The sequence below is a fragment of the Grampus griseus genome (assembly GCF_964374135.1).
Source record: "Grampus griseus genome assembly, chromosome: 2".
Classification (NCBI taxonomy): Eukaryota; Metazoa; Chordata; class Mammalia; order Artiodactyla; family Delphinidae; genus Grampus; species Grampus griseus.
In genome coordinates this window covers 1,715,052-1,736,482 of record NC_139018.1, presented here as the reverse complement: position 1 = coordinate 1,736,482, position 21,431 = coordinate 1,715,052, and the positions used below count along the sequence as shown (strand labels likewise).

The window sequence follows — 21,431 nt, the reverse complement described above, 5'->3', positions numbered from 1 at the left end:
CCTGGAGCAGTTCTAAGCATTTCACGTTTATTAACTCAAGTAATAGGGAAGATATTATTGTTATCTCCATTTTATAGATGAGAAAACTGAGGTTAAGTAGTCCAGGGTCCAACGCTGGGGTAGAGCAGAGCTGGGATTCAGAGCAGGTTTGGCTGCTGAGCCCGCACTGCACTGACTCCTCCTCGTGCCCCGCCCCCAGGACCCTTGACTAACTGTGACTTCTGTATAAAATAGAAAAAATGGCTAATTGCAAAATTTGAGCCCAGTGCCTAATGATTTCCTGTATATAGTGAGCATGTCAGATTCTTTTTTTGATGTTTGATAGGTCATTCTGTCTACCAACATTGCGGAGAGTTCTGTCACGGTTCCAGACGTCAAATATGGTGAGATCCTGCTGTTCTCCTCACAAAGTAAACCATAGTATTTGTAGCCTGTGTGTCCCTCAGGAGTTGTTCTTCCCCATCTCTTCCCCTGTTCTGGAGGAGAGAATGTAGGAAAGTGGGTTCCGAAGTTCCTCCTGTACTTCTCTCTCCCCCGCCCTCCTCTGAGCTCACGTGTCCGTTCAGCCGGGCAGCCTCTGCGGCGCAGCTACTAACACACACAGGAAGCGATCGGGGGCGTCCCCGGGGCGCCGTGGGCAGTAGGAGAGCTTTGGGGCTGCCCCTGCTGGACATAGTGACTGGAGGGAGGGGCCTGAGCCCGCCCCGTTGCTGCAGGTTGTTGAGAAAGACACCACGTCACCTCGGGGTGAGGCCACTCATAGTCTGGTCTCCCACGTGTGTGTCCTTGATGACGCTGTGAGGTTGCCTTAATTCATGTTCGGGAGCCTGACGCTTGCCGGGCGCTGTTCTCGGTGGTGGGCAGGCGTACGGGGCGAGTGAGGCGTGTTGTCTTCTGGTGGGAGAGCCAGGCAGTTAGCAGGGGGAGAAATAGGTGCAATTTCAGGTCGAGGTAGACGTTATGTAGGGAAATAAATCAAAAAAAGGGATTACAGTTAATTGGGTAACTGACCTTTTAGATGGGGCGATGTGGGCACACCTCTGTGAGGACGTGATAGCTGAGGAAGGCGTGACTTGGGTGAGGAGTGAGAGTGGAAGGAGGGGTCACGGAGGGTCGGCGCCGAGGCACTGGGGGTCGTGAAGCCAGACGGCGCTCCTGTGGTGGTTTCTGTGACGGGCGGGCGGGGAGCCGGGGCAGCGGCCGGAGCGCTGGCGGGCCGGGAGAACGTGTGTGCCAGGCGGCGCGGGGCCCGGAGGCGCAGAGGGCGCGTGGGAGCCGGCCGTGGGGGCGGGGCGAGGCACCTGGTGGGCGGCTTGGCTCCCATCCTGGGGAGGAGGCCGATGTGGGCGGAGGGGTGCTGCCGAGGGGGCGCAGGGTCCTCTGATGGCCTCTGCGTTCCCCGTGAGCCAGAGGCCAGGCCTCAGCTGAAAGCGAGCAGGACAGGAAGTGCCGGAGGTGTGAGGAGGCTGGATGGACGGGGCAGCCTGAGTCCCGAGGGCCGCTGGCAACCGGGAGCTTAAAGGGCGCCGTCAGCCTACAGCCCGTTTTGTTTCTCTTCTTCCCTCTCCCGCCACTTGGGCTGCGCGGTGTAGGTGGAGAGCTGTGATCAGCAGGCCTGGGGTCGAGTCAGCTGAGCAGAGCAGGGTGACAGGAGGCCAGGGGTCAAGGCAGATGTGTGGAGTGGTCACAGTGGGGGCTGGGAGCCCGTGGCTTGGTCAGGAGGGAAGGAAGGTCATTAGGCGGAGGGGCGGGGACAGTTAGCAGCAGGCCCTGACGTGCACAGCTGGCAGGTCCGTTTGTAGGGATTAAGGGTAGGGTTACAGGCCGGGGAGTGGGGGGGTGGGAGGGGAGGAAAGCGGTCTGGTGCCAGGGAAAGATGCTTGCGATTGAGATTGAGTGGGGGTCAGGTAGGGCGGTGGGAAAGAGATGCTGAGACAGGTGGGAGATGGGGTCTCGAAACCGAGGGCCTCGGCGCTGCCAGCACCGTTTTTATGGGAATGGAGATCCCCAAACGCTATGGCGGGAGGAGTGTTCAAGAGCCCTGGGGAGCCAGCAAGGAGGGCTGGTGGTGGCGGCGCAGTCAGTGAGCAGGAGGTTGCTGAGGAGGCAAGCGGCACTGAGGAGCAGGCCGAGGCCGAGGCGGGCGGGGGGACAGGAGCCAGCACCGCCCCACCAGCTGCCTGCTCTCCTCCCAGGGGCTGGGAGCGGGACACTGCAGCACAGAGATGCTGAGAGCGGCTGTCCCCCCCCGCCCCGGCCCCCGCCCCGCCAGCGCGCACACGGGATTGGGACCTGGCAGTCCCCCACTTTACCTGTGCTTCTGCACAGCCCTTTGAGGCCGGCCTGTCGCTGCAGCCCGCGTAGGCTCGTATTATGACGTGTGGGCTCTTACAGGGCATATGTTCTTTCTGCCCAGACTCCCAGGACTTAGAAGAAAGAATGGGACCCCGGCCTCCCCGTCCTAGGCAGTCGGGAATGGCCGGTGCGTTTCCAGAGGCTTCTGTGTGTACACTAATTCTAAAGGCTGTGTGTTTCGTAAATTGTCTTATCGCTATGCACTGTGATTGTTACACAGTTATTTTTTGCTAGCCTGGTGTTTACATTCTCTTTCTTAAATGACAGTTATAGATTTCTGTTTGACTAGAACTCTGGTTTGTGATGAAGATACGAACTACCAGAGCCTGCGATTGAGCTGGGCCTCTAAAACCAGTTGTGATCAGAGAAAAGGTAAGGCATTTGTGTTCCAGCACAATAATAGGAGTTGGTGGCGCATTCGGGTGTCTTCTTGAATTTTTTGCTTTTTGTACCTTTAGTCTTATTCAGAGATTTCCTTTATTGGAACTGGTTTTAAGTTCTAAGCAACAGCATTTCGTACTGTCAGGCTCTCTGTTCAAATCCACGATCCTCCTCGTGTCCATTGAAGTAGGTAAGAGCCTTTGCACATACTGGATGAGAGTCCTGTCATCTTTCACAGTGACTAGTTACGGAAGCCGTGCGGGTCACTTGTTAATTGCTGCTAGTCCTTCCTCTGACTTCTCTCCAAGTTTTCATCCTTCTGGGATGATTTTTTCCTGAGCTGAGCTGGCTCCACGGAGGGGTCAGCCTTTTCTGCGAGTGCACATGGTGTATTGCTGGGGAGACGAGGGTGTGGAGTCGTTTGTCGGGGCCAGGATGTCGGGGGGTGGGGGGGGCTTTGGCCACAGTGGCCGTGCAGTTGCCTGCAGGGAGTGGCCCCAGGGCACAGCCTTCTCGCCATGGACTGAGACGTAGCTTGTGCTTTATGAGAGAGCCTTCAGGGAGGACAGCTGAAGGACTGCTCCAAGAATACCTGTTGGGTTGGGTCATAAAGCTACCACATCAAAAAACAGAATAGAGGCCACATTTACTGAATGCTCGCCACAGGCCAGGCACGAGTCTAAGTGTTTTCCGTGTACTTACGCATTTACCCCTCATTCCCCCAGTGAGGTAGCGCGCTGTTAACACCCCGACTTCTCAGTGATGCAGCCGACACACAGAAGGAGTAGCCTGCTCGGGTTACCCTGGGAAGTGCTGGGACCGAGACTAGGACCCAGACGTATGGCTACAGCCCGCAACTTTAACCATGTTGTCGTGTTACCTCTCTTGAAATGGCTTACCTGGAGAGGGATTAAGAGAGAATGATTAAGGGACTTCCCTGGTGGCGCAGTGGTTAAGAATCCGCCTGCCAGTGCAAGGGACGTGGGTTTGAGCCCTGATCCCACAGGCCGCGGAGCAACTAAACTCATGTGCCACAACTACTGAGCCTGCGCTCTAGAGCCCGTGAGCCACAACTACTGAGCCTGCGTGCCACAACTACTGAAGCCCGCACGCCTAGAGCCCGTGCTTCACAACAAGAGAAGACACTGCAATGAGAAACCCACGCACCGCAATGAAGAGTAGCCCCCGCTCGCCGCAACTAAAGCCCACGTGCAGCAATGAAGACCCAACACAGCCCCAAAAATTAATTAATTAATTAATTTTAAAAAAAGAGAATGATTAAGGAGTCACTGAAATATGGTCATAGAGAGCTTCTCATCACCTTGGGAAAAGCTTATGTATTGTTATAATCATCTCAACCCCCACCCCCGCCAAAAAAACCCAGAACGTAAAACTATGCTTAGAAGAAGTGATTAGAAATATTGTTGGCCAAAAAGTTCGTTTGGTTTTTGCCGTAAGGTGTAATGGAAAAAAGCCAACCCAATAGATATACAAAAATGTTTAAATTGATTATTTTTGGGTCAGTCTTGAGATTATAGGAATTGTATCCTTTGTCTTTTTGTATGTTCAAAATTTCTATGATTAGAAAATTTTTCCCATACAGGAAGTTGCAAAAAATAGTACATAGAGTCCCTTGAACCCTAGCCCCAGCATCTCAGCTTGTCAGTGGCGACACCTCCTACCCCGGTGCAGCGTCAGCCCAGGCAGCTGATGTCAGCACAGGGCTGGACCGCGGACCCTAGTCAGTCGCCCAGGTTCACACTGTGCAGACTTCTCTCCAGTTGATCCCATGTGTAGCCACCGCCACGGTCAGGACACAGAACTGTTCCAGCTGCCTTGAAGGAGCTGCCTGGTGCTGCATCTCTAGTCACACTGTCCCCTGCCACTCTCTGCCGACCTCGAACCCCTTCTTCATAGCCATAGCTGTGGCCTTTCAAGGACATTATTTAGGTGGAATCATACCGCATGTAACCTTTTAAGATTGGCTTTCTTCACTCGCTGTAGTGTCCTTAAGCTCCATCCAAGTTGCTGCATGTGTCAAAAGTTTCCTTTTTATTGCTGAATAATATTCCATTGTATTTTGAAAATTAGTAAAGGGAAACCTCTCTAAAATGGAAGGGGAGGTCAGAAGGGGGCGCTCTTGTTCGGTACCACCTGAAGTACCACTGGAGCTCAATTACGGGAAGAATTGTCAACTTCAGATGCCAATAAGAACCAGCAACAGGAAAGAAGTATCAGTTATAGGCCCCAACAGGAAAAACTGTGCCTTGCATCTCCCACAAGAAGTCATCTGCCCCAGCAACTCGGCCAGTGAGAAACCGTCCCCACCCTGAACTCTCACTTTTCTCCAGTGGACTTGTGTTCAAAATAACCCCTCCCAGCTTCCTCCTTTTTCTCTATAAAATAATGTTCCTCTTCTTTATATGGGACTTGCCTATGGTTTTTGCCTTAGCTTGCTTGTCCCAAATTGCAATTCTCTGCTATTTCTGAATAAACCCATTTTGCTGGTAAAATTACTGTTTTTATTTATTTATTTTGAATATTTATTTATTTGGCTGCACCGGGTCTTAGTTGCGGTACTCGGCATCTTTTAGTTGCGGCACTTGGGATCTTTTAGTTGTGGCACGCAGGATCTAGTTCCCTGACCAGGGATCGAACCCAGGCCCCCTGCGTTGGGAGCGTGGAGTCTTAACCACTGGACCACCAGGGAAGTCCCAATTACTATTTTATTTTTAAGGTCAACAGTACCATTCACCTGTTGAGGGACATTTGAGCTGTTTGTAGGTCTTGGCGATTACAAATAAAGCTACTGTGAATATTGATGTACAAGTTTTTGTGTGGACATAAAATTGCATTTCTCTGGGATAAAAGCTCAGGAGTGCAATTACTGGGTGGTATGGGAAGTATATGTTTACTTTTATAAGAAACTGCCCCAAACTATCTCCATGGTGGCTGTACCATTTTACAGTTGTACCAGCAATGTGTGAGATCTGTTTTTTTCACATCCTTGGCAGCATTTGGTATACCACTATTTTTTATTCTAGCCATTCTGAAAGGTACATAATAATGTCTCATTGCAATTCTAATTTGCGTCTCCTTGATGCTAATGAGCTTAAATGTCTTTTCTTGTGCTTATTTGTCTTCTGTATCTCTTCAGTGAAATGTCTGTTCAAGTCTTTGGCCCGTTTTCTAACTGGATTGTTTGTATTTTTATTGTTGAGTGTTGGGAGTTCTTTATATTATATATACTAGATAGAGTCCTTTATTAGATAGATGGTTTCTAAATATTTCACCCAGTCTATATTTTGTCTTTTAATCCTCTTAACAGGGTATTTCATAGAGAAGAAGTTTTAAATTTTGGTGTGGTCTGATTCATCAGTGTCTCATTTTGTGGATCACGCCTCTGGTGTCATGTGTAAAGCTCTTCACCTAGCCCTAGGTTGCAAAGATTTTTCTCCTGTGTTTTCTTCTAGACATTTCGTAGGTATGTTTTGCATTTGTATCTGTGATCCATTTGCATTAACTTTTGTAGATGGTGTGAGGTTTGCTTATGGATGCCCAGTTGTTCCTGCACCACTGTTCTCCTCCCATTGAAGGCTTCTGTACCTTTGTGAAACGTCGCTTGGGTGTCCTTTTCTGGGTGTATTTCTGATTCTTCATTACGTTCTATTATCTGTGTGTTTTTCTCTCTACCAATACCACATTGTCTTGATCACTGTATAGTAAGACTTATCACGAAACAGATGGATTCCTCCCACTTTATTCTTCATTTTCAGAATTGTTTTAGCTATTCTACTTTGCCTTTCCATGTTGACTTTACAATAATCTTGTCTATATTCACACACAAAAAAGCCTCCTGTGATTTTTTTTTTTTTTTTAGCCTCCTGTGATTTTGCTAGGAATTGTGTTAACCTGTACATCAGTTTGTGGAGAATTGATATATTTGCTCTGATGAAGCTGCGTATCCCTGAACATAGTGTGTCTCCCTTTATTTAGGTCGTCTTTGATTTGTTTAATCAGCATTTTGTTATTTTCAGCATACAGATCCCTGTATATGTTTTGCTAGATTTACACCTAAGTATTCAGTTTAATTTGGAGGGATTATAATGATTGTGATGGCGTTTTAATTCCGGTTTTCACATGTTCATTTCTAGTGTATAGAAATGTGATTGATTTTTGTGTGTTGGTATTGTGCCCTGTGACTTGCTGATTTCACCGATTAGTTCTAGGAGTTGATTTTGGTTTTGTCATTACCTTGGGATTTTCCATTTAGACAGTCCTGTCATTTGAAGATACGGTGGGTAGATGGTGGCGGAGGCAGCAGTCTGGACTCTGCACTCAGTCTCCTGTGGCAGGACAGGTGGGTGGGGGCAGAAGGGGATGGGGGTCCAGGCTCCACAGGTAGGGAAGGAAAGCTCCTCCCTGGGCTGCCCTGTTTTTTAAAAGCTGAGTATTTGTGAAGGATCCCCCCTCCCCACCTATCTCCTGTCTCTCAGATTTTATTGTGTTTGGGGATAAAGGAGTTTCCATTGCACAAGCAATACCATCACAAGAGAACAGTCGTTTATAGAATGGTCTCCGTGGTCCAGGCCTGGTTTTGAGCTGTTTGCGTGTGATCAGTCATTTCATATGAAGCCATTGTCTTGAAGGACGCCTTTGCAGAGGTGTTGGGATGGGTAACAACCAGCCGTTTCACTGGGGCTTCTCTCGCCAGCTTGATTACTTTTGTTTGGTGACCTCTGTATTTTTACCAGTATGAACTATGCATTTGCAGGAGATGTGTGGTATTTAAAATGTTTAGATTGCCATTGTATTTTGGGGCCAAGGTGGTTCTCTTTAGAAATATGCATTGGATTTTCCACTATATATCACTGAGTAGGAGTCAGCACTTAATCTGTATATAGAAGATCACTGCTAACACTTATTCTGAAGTTTTTACCAAACTGACCTGGTTTGGTGGAAGATAACGGAAGTTTTTCTTAATATTTAATGGTTATTCTTAAGTATATCTTTATGCTAGTGTTAAAGTAATTAACGTCAGAGTTTGAATGTTTCTCCTTTGCAGGCCGTGCTGGACGAGTGTCTAAAGGATACTGTTACAGACTCATATACAAGGATTTCTGGGACAGCTCCATCCCCGACCATGTCATTCCTGAGATGTTGGTAATAAACTTTGGTCATCTTTATGACATAGTTTGTTTTTTGTAGACAGGTTTGCTGAATAGTTTAATATAATTTTGAGTGTCGTATGATTTTGATCCCAGAAAAATCACTTCTGATCAAACTCGTCTTTAATCACAGAACTGCCTTCTAGTCACTAAGCACCAGCGAGGGACTTCACACCCATGTCACGTTTCTGGCCCTGTAGGAGGACTGTCCACAGACGCTGCTGCTGTGTGTTTATTTATTTATTTATTTATTTATTTTGCGGTACGCGGGCCTCTCACTGCTGTGGCCTCTCCCGTTGCGGAGCACAGGCTCCAGACGCGCAGGCTTAGGGGCCATGGCTCACGGGCCCAGCTGCTCTGCTGCATGTGGGATCTTCCCGGACCGGGGCACGAACCCGTGTCCCCTGCATCGGCAGGCAGACTCTCAACCACTGCGCCACCAGGGAAGCCCTGCTGTGTGCTTTTATAGTTCATGCTGTGGAACTGGCTTCTGTCTTTCCTCTCCTGCCTCTCTCTCCTTTCTCTCCCTCTCTCCCCGCTTCCTCTCCTTTCTTTCTCACCCTTTCCCTTTTCCATCTTCCCTTCTTTATCTCTCTCTCTCCTTCTCTTCCCCCATCTCTTCATCTCCCATTTCTCTCTCTCCTTCTCCCACCCCTTTCTCTGTTTTCCTTTCTTCTTTTTCTCTCCTTCTCTCTCTAAAGTACTAGTCATGTGAATAGGTTAATTGATTTACTTATTTTTACTGTTTCTGAATTTAAGTTTTGTTCTTTTCAGCGTTGTCCATTAGGAAGCACAATATTGAAAGTGAAATTACTTGATCTGGGTGAACCGAGGGCTCTGCTGGCAACAGCCCTTTCTCCACCTAGCCTGAGTGACATTGAACGCACCATTCTTCTGCTAAAGGAGGTGGGACCATCTGATACTTGTTCGTGTTAGGAAAAGCTAAGATTTTTTGGGTGAATTTTAGAAGTTTCATACTGTGGATATCTTTAAGATATTTTGACAGTTGTAAATAATGAGCATTTGCTTGGAAAAGCATGTCATGACTAATTTTTGATTCCAGATTTTATATATGTTGTTCAGACCAGCTTTGTTAGTTGTCTGAAGGTGAAGCTCCTAATCTCTCAGCCGCCCCCCGTGGGGGATTGCTGTTTGTTGGCGGGGCTGAGAAGCGCTGGATAGGAGATGGCAGCCGTAGAGCTCTGCTCTCCTGCCCTGGCTCTGTGAGCCTTCTCCCCGCTTCCCCTCTAGTTCTGCTCTTCACCCTCATGCTAGCCTCTCCTCTTCCTGTTGCTGGAAGCCCTGCTCTGCTCCTGTGCATTCTCTGACTCTCCTCTGACCCACGCTCTGCTCTCGCTGCGTGCAGTGCCCAGTGCCCCGGCCTGTTGGGGCTGTGGACGTTCTGCCTCGGACCCTCAAAGCTGGGGCTGCCTCTCATACCTTGGGTACCTGCTTGGGCGTCCGTAAAATACACTTAGTCAAGTTGAGGTCGTCGTTTTCTGTGCACAGTCTGGACATTTTGGCTGTGAGTGACCACGCGACGTGGTGGTTGGAGGTTTGGTTTAGTGCTGTGCGTGCCATGGTTGTTAAATCTGGGACTTAAGTAGACTTTTGTGGGGGTAGCTTGAGCGTCACCTCTCAGCATTAAAAAGTAATAAAATGTGTTCTGAGTATCAAAACACGTATTAAAAAACTTTAGTGTCAATCTTTCATAAGTTGACTTAGGTATCTTTTAGAACCTTATTCACGAAAATTTGGTCGTTTCCTGTTTTAAACTCCCTGCCTTAAGGAAGAAAAGAGTGTGAATAAATCAGTGCTTGCTAATTGCACTAATTTATTTTATAAAGGTTGGAGCACTTGCGGTGAGTGGGCAGAGAGGAGATGAAAACCCCCATGATGGTGAATTGACCTTCTTAGGAAGAGTTTTAGCCCAACTTCCTGTTAATCAGCAACTTGGTAAACTCATAGTCCTCGGACATGTGTTTGGATGTCTAGACGAGTGTCTTATTATAGGTGAGTGTGGGAGCCGAGAAGCGGGAATGGGGGGTAACGTAAGGCTACTCCAACAGTCTTATCTTCTCTTTGTTTTTTCTTTTGTTAGCGGCATCTCTTTCTTTGAAGAATTTTTTTGCGATGCCTTTTAGGCAGCATCTTGATGGATATAGGTATTTAACATTCATATTTGGTTTTTTTTGTTGTTGTTGTTGTGTTTTTTTTTTTGTGGTACGCGGGCCTCTCACTGTTGTGGCCTCTCCCGTTGCGGAGCACAGGCTCTGGACGCGCAGGCTCAGCGGCCATGGCTCACAGGCCCAGCTGCTCTGCGGCATGTGGGATCTTCTTGGACCAGGGCACGAACCCGTGTCCCCTGCATCGGCAGGCGGACTCTCAACCACTGCGCCACCAGGGTAGCCCCAACATTCATATTTTTAAAAGTCACTGTGTTTTAGTGGTGTCAAGTGACACTGTTCGTTGTCTGTTTATAGGAACAAAGTGGATTTCTGTGGCAACAGTAAGAGTGACTGTGCTGCACTTGTTGAAGCGTTCAGGGTAAGTTTTCCCAGCGTGAGCTGTGAAGGCGGCTGCCACCGCTTGTCAGCACATGCCGTCTCTACCAGAAGCACTGTGAGGGTTGCCGATGTCCATTAGTAAGCAAAGTGTGTTGGGAGATGGGGACTTCCCTGGCGGTCCAGTGGTTAGGACTGCATGCTTCCACTGCAGGGGGCGCAGGTGCCATCCCTGGTCAGGGAGCTGAGATCCTGTAAGCCTTGCGGCACAGACAAAAAAAAAAATTGTGTTGGGAGAAGTAGATGAGGGTGGGAGTCCAATTCTAGAAGTAGATTGGAAAAATTAAATTTGTAAATTTTCTGTGGTCAGAATGTGTTGAAATTGGACTTACTTTATTCGCTAACCGAATTTTTTTATTTTGAAACTCTGGGTCATTTGTTTTTAGGCTTGGCAGACTTGCAGACAAAGAGGAGAGCTGCGGCATCCGAAGGTCGGTGAGCTGTTTCTTTGTGGATGGCTGCCCGTGTCGTGGAAGCTTCCCGAGCCTTCTCTAGCTCAGCCTCAGCGCTGTGTGTGAACCGGCAGTGTTCAGCCTGAGCGGAGGTCACTGTGGACGGTTCTTAGGGCCCGCAGTCCAGGGCAGCTCCTGGGCTCACCTTCAGCTGTAGTCACTTCCCAGAGGCAGCCATGCTGCCTGTCGCCCACCCCTGGGCAGTAGTGACCCTTCCTGTGTCAGGAGCCTCTTAGCTGCCAGTACTAAATACCTGTGGGATGTGCCTCGGCGTGTTGGCTCAGAACTAAGAAACCCGAAGCTTTTCGTCCTGCTGTTTTCAGCAAAGTTTTAGACAATGGGCTTGAAAAAACCAACCTGTTAGCCTTCATTTTTTGGGTGGGCGTGGTTGCGTGTTGTTCTTCTTCTAAACTGACTAGGTTCTAAAGATTGTTGATAGGTGTGTGTGTTTAAATTTGCCATGCCTGGATGTAGCCTTAAAATAACTAGGGGAGTTACTCGTGAAAGTCACCTTTCACAGAGTCAGCCATGTTATTTTTCTTGTTGGTGTATCTTCTTTTTGGTGTATACTTTTAGCTGAGATATATGGATTACAGTAGCCAAATTAGCTCTAATTTGTTACGTTAATATTGAATATTATCCTTTTATGTATTTAAAGGATGAACTTGACTGGGGACGGTTAAATTACATTCAGATCAAGAGAATTAGAGAGGTAAGTTATAAATTCTTTGAATGTAAAGATGACTTATCAAATGTTTATCAAGTACCAGCAGTACCCAGGGTAGCAGAGAGTATTCCAAGAAGTACATCCTCGTTTCCAGCTTTGGTAGAATTTATGTGTTCCATTCACGGTTACAGTTGACTACAGCTGAAGGACACAGATTAAGGTCAGCAAAGGTAAGAGGCGGGTGGGGAGGAGCCAGGAGAGACAGAGACCAGGTGCCAGCTTGCAGCCGTCCTCTCCCAGTGGAGTCTTCTGGGCAGCATGATGTGTGACAACCCACGTGAAGTACTGCAAGCCAGGGAGGCTGTCCCGAGCCTTGGCGTCCAAGGTTTTATTGAGGGTTCGTTACATAAGTGTGGGGTGCCCACATGGCTGACCTTAACTTCCTTAGTTTTTAGCCCCTCCAGAGGTTACTGATACTGTATGTCCCCACCATACAGAAGTCGCATTGCTACCATGAACTGTTTGTTGTGTCCAAGGCCTCAGGTAAACAAAGTCACTCTTACAAGGCAGGATATTCCAAGGGCCTGGAGGTGACCTGCCAGGAGCCAAACCTTTCTTTGGCATGTCCAGGGTGTGGACAACCTGGCCTGCTGATTTAATCCTTTACTGCACAGTTTGCAAGACAATCTGTCTTTTTTGTTTGTTTGTTTTTTTTTGAATCTGTCTGTTTTATTTTTATTTTCAGAGAACTTACTCTTGGTTTGATTTGTCAGTTTTACTGTGCAGGTGTTTTGAGGGAAGGGGAAATGTGGAGGATTTCAAAGGATTTTTAATTTTTTCCATTAATTTAGTTTTTCTGTGTCTCTTGGTTTACGTTTTTAGTCTTACTGAGATGAGAATTTAATTTCTTAATACTTTCAATCTTTCTAATTAAAGGTATTTAAAGCTGTGAATTTTCTTATGGGCACAGTTTGGGGCACATCTCATTGATTTGTGACATGTAGGGATCTCATTGTTTTCCCTGTCTGTAACTTATTTTAGTGTTCGTTTCCTCCTTGATTCAGAGTTTTTAGAAGAATATTTGAGTTTACAGGTAGAAAGAAATATTTTTAGGTATCTTGTTTTTTGTTAATATTTTTGTTTTTATTGCATTTTGATCAGAGAAAGTGACTTGCATAATTTTTAGTTGATTTTTAATTAGAGAAGTTGTATGTATCAATACTACAGCCTTACAGAAGATTTTTTTTAATAAAATTATTTTTTATTTATTTATTTTTGTCTGCATTGGGTCTTTGTTGCTGCACGCAGGCTTTCTCTAGTTGCGGTGAGCGGGGGCTACTCTTCTTTGAGGTGGCTTCTCTCGTTGCAGAGCTTGGGCTCTAGGTGCGCGGGCTCAGTAGTTGTGGCACACGGGCTCTAGAGCGCAGGCTCAGTAGATGTGGCGCACGGGCTTAGTTGCTCCGTGGCATGTGGAATCTTCCCAGACCAGGGCTCGAACCCGCGTCTCCTGCGATGGCAGGGAGCTTCTTAATCACTGCACCACCAGGGAAGTCCCCTCTTAGCTTGTGTTTAATCACAAAAGAAGTATACGTTTATGGCAGAGGTTTCGGAAGTGTTTAAAGGACTTAGAGCAAAGGCTGTGATCATAGTCTCCTGCTCCTCTGACACCTGTAGATGACTGTGTTTGTGCATTTGCAGTGGTTTCCTGTGTGTGCTTATAAACTGGGATCATGAAGCATATACAGCTTTGTATCCTGGTCTTTTCTGTTAATATTGTATTGAGCATCCTTTCCATTCTTTATTAATTAATCTTTAATAAGATGGTTCTTTAAATGAGTTTTTAGATTTTTTCATTTATTTTTTTGGCTGCATTGGGTCTTCGTTGCAGTGCGCGGGCTTCTCATTGCGGTGGCTTCTCCTGTTGCGGAGCACAGGCTCTAGAGCATGCGGGCTTCCGTAGATGTGGTGCGTGGGCTCAGTAGTTGCTGCTTGCAGGCTCAGTAGTTGTGGCACACGGGCTTAGTTGCTCCACAGCATGTGGGATCTTCCCAGACCAGGGCTCGAACCCGTGTCCCCTGCACTGGCAGGTGGATTCTTAACCACTGTGCTACCAGGGAAGTCCTGATAATATGGTTCTTAATAGCTGCAGTGTTTCATCCCATAGACATACTCATGCTTTCCCCATTATGTACTACTTTTCTAGTGCATTCGCTATTCTGAATAATATAATCACTTGGAGACATCATCTCCCAATGTGTTTTTCTCAGGTGGCTGAATTATATGAAGAATTGAAGACTAGAATCTCACAGTTCAACATGTATGTTGATTCCCGGCGGCCTGTCATGGACCAAGAGTATACATATAAGCAGCGATTCATCCTGCAGGTACTCTGGAGTTTCCTGGATGTCTCTTCCTGGTTCTTTCTGCTTATTAGGTCTTGTGGTTTTGACAGTGCTTATTTCCTCCTTTTTTTTTTTTAATGATTTGGAAAGCTTACAGTTATTAATTAGAAATCTGACGGCTTTTTAAAAATTTTATTTAATTAATTAATTTTTGGCTGCGTTGGGTCTTCGTTGCTGCACGCTGGCTTTCTCTAGTTGTGGTGAGTGGGGGCTACACTTCGTTGCGGTGCGCGGACTTCTCATTGCAGTGGCTCCTCTTGTTGCGGAGCATGGGCTCTAGGCGCACGGGCTTCAGTAGTTGTGGCTCATGGGCTCAGTATTTGTGGCTTGCAGGCTCTAGAGTGCAGCCTCAGTAGTTGTGGCACACGGGCTTAGTTGTGCTCCACGGCATGTGTGATCTTCCCGGACCAGGGCTCGAACCGGTGTCCCCTGCATTGGCAGGTGGATTCTCAACCACTGCACCAGCAGGGAAGCCCTAGTTCCCCTTTCTGATACAAATCATGCCTCACAGGAGATTTTAGGTCCATAGTGTTAATACTCTGTTTGGGCACCAAGAAAAACTCTGGTCTTATACCTAGTTTAGGTTTTCCATGTCACTGAGTTGATGATCCAGACCCATTTCTAATCTCTGGAGTAGTGTTTCTAAAGACTGCTAGATGTTATTACTGCTTCTGGAGAGATCCTTTTGTTTTGGCTTTTAAGGAAGTATAAATGCTCTTAACATTATTATGTGGTTCTTCCCTTGCACTGAAAAATTATTTTAACTTTGGAGGCCATGATCAAATTAGCTTGTTGGATGGAACCATCTAGGCATTGTGTAGAGGGAAGTGTGTCCTAGAAAGGTGGCCAGTGCTTCTGATGTAGGGGCTCAGAGGAGGAGTACCTCTTGTATGTGTCAGTGTGTTGGCTGACGCATACAGAATTGGGTTCTAGGTGGATCCTGTAAACTAGGGGATGCTGGGAAATGGAGTGTTTCTCTGGATGTAAAATTACTAGAAGTTTAGGAGAGACTCTTCCATGGGTGTATGTTTCATATAGTATATTTTTATTGAAGAAGGAACTCCTCGCAGCATGCTTTTAGAAGTGAATATTCGATGCAAGCCTGCTGCTCTAAATCTAAGTGTCTTAATTGTAATTTTATCTAAACATTTGGGAAAGGGCCTGACCCATACAAGTAAGTATATCAGGGAAAATGTAGAAAAAGTTGGCTAACCCCCAGGGCTCTGTGTGTACAATCAGTTGTATCCTTGTTCAACTCACCACTGTTTTCTAAACCTCATTCTGAAAAGTACTCAGGCTCCTTGGAGGAAAGACCATGCAGAAAGTGTTTTGGTTATGGGGAGGTAACCAGAATTGTGACTTTCTGCTTGATTGGTTTAAAAGTCCAGTGGTTTTTTTTGTTTTTTAACATTAAGCTCATCTTTTATATTGTAGATGATATTCTGGGATGAGATTAGTATATTGGTGAGATAAAGTGATAAAATAATGCTGTTACTTCATGAAAATAAGTTTCTCTTCCAGGTTGTATTGGCAGGTGCTTTTTATCCAAATTACTTTACTTTTGGGCACCCCGACGAAGAGATGGCAGTGAGGGAGCTGGCGGGCAAAGACCCAAAGACAACCATTGTGGTAGGTGGAGAGATAGGCAGCCTTCTCTGGGGTGGAGGCCGGGTGCTCAGTTTTCAGATGAGCTTCATTCCAATGTGGCGAACACGGAACATTTTATTTCCCCACTTGCCTCTATATTTTTATAAGTACTAAGTGGATTTTTTTCCCCTAAAGTGAATTTCATGGCTTGTCTGACCTTTTCACATGCATCCACTAGTTTCTCAGTCTCGCTTCCTGTTTTGCAGACCTAGCCTTAAAAAAGAAAGCCTAAAAAAAAAAAAAAAAAAAAAAGGAAGCCTTGCAGAGTTAGGTATTCATGGCTAACCTTGACTGCTCATGTCCCATTTTGAAGGATTTAAGATACTTCTCCATAAATTTAAGAACATTTAGTTAATTGACAACTTCATTTTACACAAAGTAAAGAGTTATATGGTTGGCACCTTTGTACTGTGATTTAAACTCTGATCCCCATTCATGCTTAATAGAATCGCCTAGAGAGTGTTTATTTTGAAATTCAGATTTGAGGCCCCATGGCACAGAATCTGAACTAGAAAGTGTGGCCTGGAAATCGGTGTTTAACATGAGCTTTGGGCAAATCTGATGGTCAGTCCCAGGCACTGACTATCAGATCAACATTTGTGGACCCTTTGTTTAAACCTGAGTACAGGATCACTTCAGGGTAGGCAACTGGAATAAAGCATTTGGCAATCGGGCTTTTAGCGGACCCTGGGTTCCATTACCGGCCTGTATCTAATAAAAAGGGGGTATAGAGCACGTGGCAGAGTTCCTGGCCTAAAGTAAACATGCCATCATTGCCAGCTCTTACTCCTCTTGTTGTTTCCATCACACTGTTACTGAAGAAGTAAGAGTTCACAAGGGAGAGGGTCTCTGCAGAGCACTGGAGAGGAGCTGGTGCTCACACTGGGGACGAGAGGCAGCTGAGATGCAGTTTGTACCTGGGGCGGATTTTACCTGAAGGGTAAAACGCGTCATTAGATCCTATTTGCTCTCGAGGAGGTGTGGCTGGGCCTCTGCTCGGACTGACCGTCATGGTGGACCGAGCCCTTCTGGTTGGCTTCCTCTCACGCCTTGGTGGTGCTCCCTCCTGACCTGTGCACCAGGGGAGGGACCCCACAGCACATTTCCTCAGACGTGGGCTGTGCTTGCCTCCTTCAGCCTGTTCACCTTGCCAGCCAGGCAGCGTGTTCACCTTGCACTCTGGGGGCCAAAAGGTTACCTGCTGTGTGGTTATAAAAACTAAGTGTGGCTAGTGTTTACGTAGCGCTTATCATCTGAGAGGCCCTTTGTCGAGTGCTTTTTACTCATTCTTCTCTGAGCTGCACATTGGCTCTCTGAGTCGAGGACTTATTGTCCCCCTTAATTAGTGATGTGGCTGTTGGGTCCTAGGGTGGCTCCATAACTTTCTGCCTGCAGAACCCTGACAAGCCAGGACTTGAGCTTAGACCTGAGTCCCCAGCCCCTGCTTTTCAGCCACCCACTGCCTCTCACGGAGCTGTGCTGGGCTCTGAGATAAGCAGGTCACGGGGCAGGGGACTCCCAGTTTCGCGCCGGAGCTCGGAACACAGATTGCCCTGATGGGAGGGAGAAAGCACTCGGACAGGGAGGGGTTGCTGCAGCTCCTTTCCTGTTAGTGCAGCCTGCGGGGCGAGGACACACCCCCTCCTCCACCAAGTGGTGCATTTCCCTTTAACATTTAAGTTCCTGCTGTTGCCTATATAGAAATACTATGTTTAAAAAGATGTATTTAGTCAGCTTGGTTATTTTAAGGTAAAAATGAAAAGTCTTAACTTTTCTGTATCAGACTTTTGGACTCTTTTAACAGGGGAAGAATTAGCCTTTGTTTAACATGTATTATTAAAACTTATTATAATTTAGAAGTCATTAGTCCTTAAATACCCTGCTGTCGGGTCTACGTCTTGTGCTTAAAGACAGCGTGCTCTGCTTTTGTGAACATTATGACTGTGAGCTCTGTGTTTGCTCCTGTTAATGCAGTGTGGTGTTTTACAGCTGAAGCACGTTCCTCCCTATGGATTTCTCTACTACAAACAACTGCAGTCTCTCTTTAGACAGTGCGGCCAAGTCAGATCCATCGTGTTTGATGGTGCAAAGTAAGTAGTGTATTTTTGTAATCCACCGCAATTACGAAAGAACCGCGAGATTTTATGTTTACAGGGGCTGATTCTTTCAACTTGGGAGCGTGTGGAATGGGTCGTCAGACGGGCTGCTGAGGACACAGCTCTTAAAGCACAGCTGTGGTTTATCTTGTTGTCAGGAGCAGTTTATCTTCTTTTTCAACCACGTTCCTCCTAAAGGACGTCTGGTGCCGAGAAGGTTCAGTAGCGTGATGAGGTTCAGGGCTGGCGTGATGAGGTTCAGGGTTGGCGCTCTGGAAGTGCCCTGCACTTGGGTGTGTCCATCTCAGATTTCACAGTAAGTTGCCAGCCGCCAGAGATGCCTGCAGGAGAGTTTATCTGCTTATAGTTATTTAGAACTTAGATGTTCTGAATATTTTTGGATGACAAATATTGCAAAACTCAGTTACATTTGGCCTATTTTAATTGCAGATAAGGAGTAAGTGGTGTGTTTTGGAGTATCACTTTGAGTTTTCATTTCCAAGAGAGAATGCTTATGCACAGAAAAGGCTATTAGGGTTTTTTAATTGATTTTTAATTTTTAAAATTGGGGGCTTCCCTGGTGGCGCAGTGGTTGAGAGTCTGCCTGCCGATGGAGGGGACGCGGGTTCGTGCCCCGGTTCGGGAAGATCCCACATGCCGCGGAGCGGCTGGGCCCGTGAGCCATGGTTGCTGAGCCTGCGCGTCCGGAGCCTGTGCTCCGCAACGGGAGAGGCCACAACAGTGAGAGGCCCGCGTACCGCAAAAAAAAAAAAGAAAAAAAAAAAATTGGAAAAAATTTTCTCGTGTCCTACACATTTTATTAATTTACAGAGTTTTGTAAATCTAGTAAATAAGAAATACGTTTAGTTTTTCTTCGATTAATGTCCAATAACTCAAGTTGAGCATATTCATTCTGCTTAAATTTTGGATTAATTGCCTCGCACATTTTAAGTTCCATTCCTGTGATTAACATATTGATTTTCTTTGTGCGCATGTAAATGCCTCACGTGGCAAGTATGTAACCCTAATAAGTAAAGTCTTTCTAGGTGCTTCTAACAACTGTTACAGATTTAATTAAACGTACAGTGTCTCAAGTTTTCTTAAATATTCTTATATAAATTAGCAGTCAAATTCTTAATCACATATACTAAATTACTTACTTAAAAATTGGATCCTCGTAGCTACACCATCTTTCTTGAATATGGAAAGTCCATCTGCCTTGCTGAGCCTGCAGCTCTGCGTGCGTGGGTGCTCTCCGTGCTGATTTGGATGGTGCAGTCTGGGCTCTCGCTAAGCTTGCAGCAGCCTCTTTCGTTAATCCTCACTGCTGGATTGCATTTGGTGTTCATTTCTTCTTCTTTCTGTCAGGGTTATCTATATAGGTATTCTAATTATATTTTATTCGATTCCTCATAGATTTCTGGTGTTCAGTCATAATACCAATGTCATACCAATTACTTGGGGATGTAACAGTGTTCTTCTGGTGATACCAGTCCTGTGCATCAAATATTAAAGGCAGAGAATGACATAAAATAGTTGCTGAGTCAAGACTGTCCTCCCCCTTGGGATCCAGCAGGGCCTGCTGTGTGCAGGACCAAGGGCACTGGAGCACAGGCCGTACGTGGGCGCACGTTTCCTCCTGTGAGACATTTTCAAATTAGTGGTCGGCATGGAGAGTAAAATCAGTTCCACAGATGTTTGCCCATCGTGAAGTGTCCTGGGAGAGGCCTGGGGGGTTGGAAGAAGATATCGTATCTGAGGCTCGGAGTAGGAGCAGTGACATTCACCTGGGCCTTCCTCTGGAGGAGTTGGAGGGGCCTGGAGGGGAGGCAGCCCTGGCAGGTGGGGCAGGAGCCCAGTGTGAGCAGAGCTGTGGTTTGGGAAGGCGTAGGGTGTGTGCCAGGTGCAGCCAGAGCCCTCTTGCCGGGAGCTGGTTTTGTGTCAGATTGAGTCTGAAGAGTGGGCGTCAGGCGCTGTCTTTCAGATGGTATTTGTAGCCAGCTGACGAGTATGAACGCCAGCAGTGGGTATTTAGAGAGCCCTGGGTGTTCTGACTAGAACTGTGTTTTGTAGAACTTAATTGGGGAGTGATGAAGAGGAGACGAAGCCGTCCAGCATAAACTTGGCAGTCGTCCAAGCCGAGGTCGTCCAAGGAGGCAGCGGATGGGAGGGAAGAGCTCTTGGATTCGGCTGTTGATGGCCCGTGGAGGACCAAGATGAGATAGGAGCCAACGAGGGCCAGGGCTTCAGCCGGGGGGAGTGGACAGGAGGGCAGGGCTGGGGGCTGAGGGGGGCGTGGGGAATGTCGCGGCTTTGGCGCTCGCCACGTGTTGAGTTGAAAATACTCAGGGAAGGCGAGAGTCTTGGAAATGTGCTCTAGAGTATTTGAAAGAAATTATTTCTAAGGAGAGACTTGGGCTCCTTCTAGAGAAAGACGGCAGAAATGGAAGTGAATAAAGGGAGCTGAGGACAGGAGGAGACTGCACGTGCTCACTTGTGAGCTCACCCAGGGTCGGTGGGGGAGGCTTGAAAGGGAGCCGAGGGCAGGGGGACAGTGCGGTGGAGACAGGAGGCTGCAGAGAGGCCGGAGGACGGGACGGGATGGGACGCGACAGGCTGCTCTTCATCAGCTCAGGGTCCTTCCAGGTCACCCCAAATCACACATTTCCATGACATAGTTGAAGCAGTCATAAGTCTGTTTTTCTGAGTATGATGTTTTGCTCCGGGAGGTGTTGACATGCATATACAAACAAATGTAAACTTGAAGACTTTTTCCTTTTTACCAGGAAGTGTCTGGCAGGCACCCTTACTGCACGTTTTTTTTTTTTTTAATTAATTTATTTTTTGGCTGCGTTGGGTCTTCGTTGCTGCGCGCGGACTTTCTCTAGTTGCAGCGAGCGCGGGCTACTCTTCGTTGCGGTGTGTGGGCTTCCCATTGCCGTGGCCTCTCCTGTTGCGGAGCATGGGCTCTAGGTGCGCGGGTTTCAGTAGTTGTGGCACACGGGCTCAGTAGTTGTGGCTCACGGGCTCTAGAGCGCAGGCTCAGTAGTTGTGGCGCACGGGCTTAGTTGCTCCGCGGCATGTGGAATCTTCCCGGACCAGGGCTCAAACCCATGTCCCCTGCATTGGCAGGCAGATTCTTAACCACTGAGCCACCAGGAAAGTCCCCTTACTGCATGTTTGATTCTTATTCCCCCAGAGGGAGGAATGTGATAATAGGACACTGCGATGTGGTTGGGTCGTAAGGTGGGGCATGCCTCAACATTACTGGGTGATAAACTGGATGGTTTTTTGGAGGGAGATCAGAAAGATCACTGAACTACTCAGTTGTGTGCTTTTCTCTGTCTGATTTTTATTTTACAATAAAATAGAAGAAAACAAAAACCTGAATCTGTCACTTTGTTCTAATGATGAGAATTAAGATTTCTTAGCCGAAAATTCCTTTTGAACTTAATCTTTATTCTACATTATACTGAGTAATACATGAGGATGATACTTGGTTTTAATTTAATGGTATGTCATTGTAACTTTTATTTCTCTTAAGTGAATAATTTTCCCTTAAATAAGTCTTCTTGATTAATTATTGAAGGAAGAGTTGCTGGTATTTTGAAGAGAGGTGTTACTGAAAACCTCTGTCTAAACTTGAGAGAAATTAACATGCCTCATAAACTTATTTTTTTATTTACATTTGTGGAACAG

General features: G+C 46.8%; 1 protein-coding gene across 1 annotated transcript in view; it reads left to right on the top strand.

The window, feature by feature from the left end:
* TDRD9 (tudor domain containing 9) overlaps nt 1–21,431 on the top strand; it is a gene marked incomplete at its 5' end in the record, with an annotated part of 106,748 nt that overhangs the window by 59,477 nt on the left and 25,840 nt on the right. The window contains 12 exons of the mRNA XM_082649015.1: nt 326–383; nt 2,623–2,727; nt 7,802–7,899; nt 8,679–8,810; nt 9,752–9,917; nt 10,006–10,069; nt 10,388–10,451; nt 10,855–10,899; nt 11,579–11,632; nt 13,855–13,971; nt 15,511–15,618; nt 17,626–17,726. Of these exons, the coding sequence (XP_082505141.1) occupies nt 326–383; nt 2,623–2,727; nt 7,802–7,899; nt 8,679–8,810; nt 9,752–9,917; nt 10,006–10,069; nt 10,388–10,451; nt 10,855–10,899; nt 11,579–11,632; nt 13,855–13,971; nt 15,511–15,618; nt 17,626–17,726 (1,112 nt within the window). The remainder of the gene's footprint in view (nt 1–325; nt 384–2,622; nt 2,728–7,801; nt 7,900–8,678; nt 8,811–9,751; nt 9,918–10,005; nt 10,070–10,387; nt 10,452–10,854; nt 10,900–11,578; nt 11,633–13,854; nt 13,972–15,510; nt 15,619–17,625; nt 17,727–21,431) is intronic.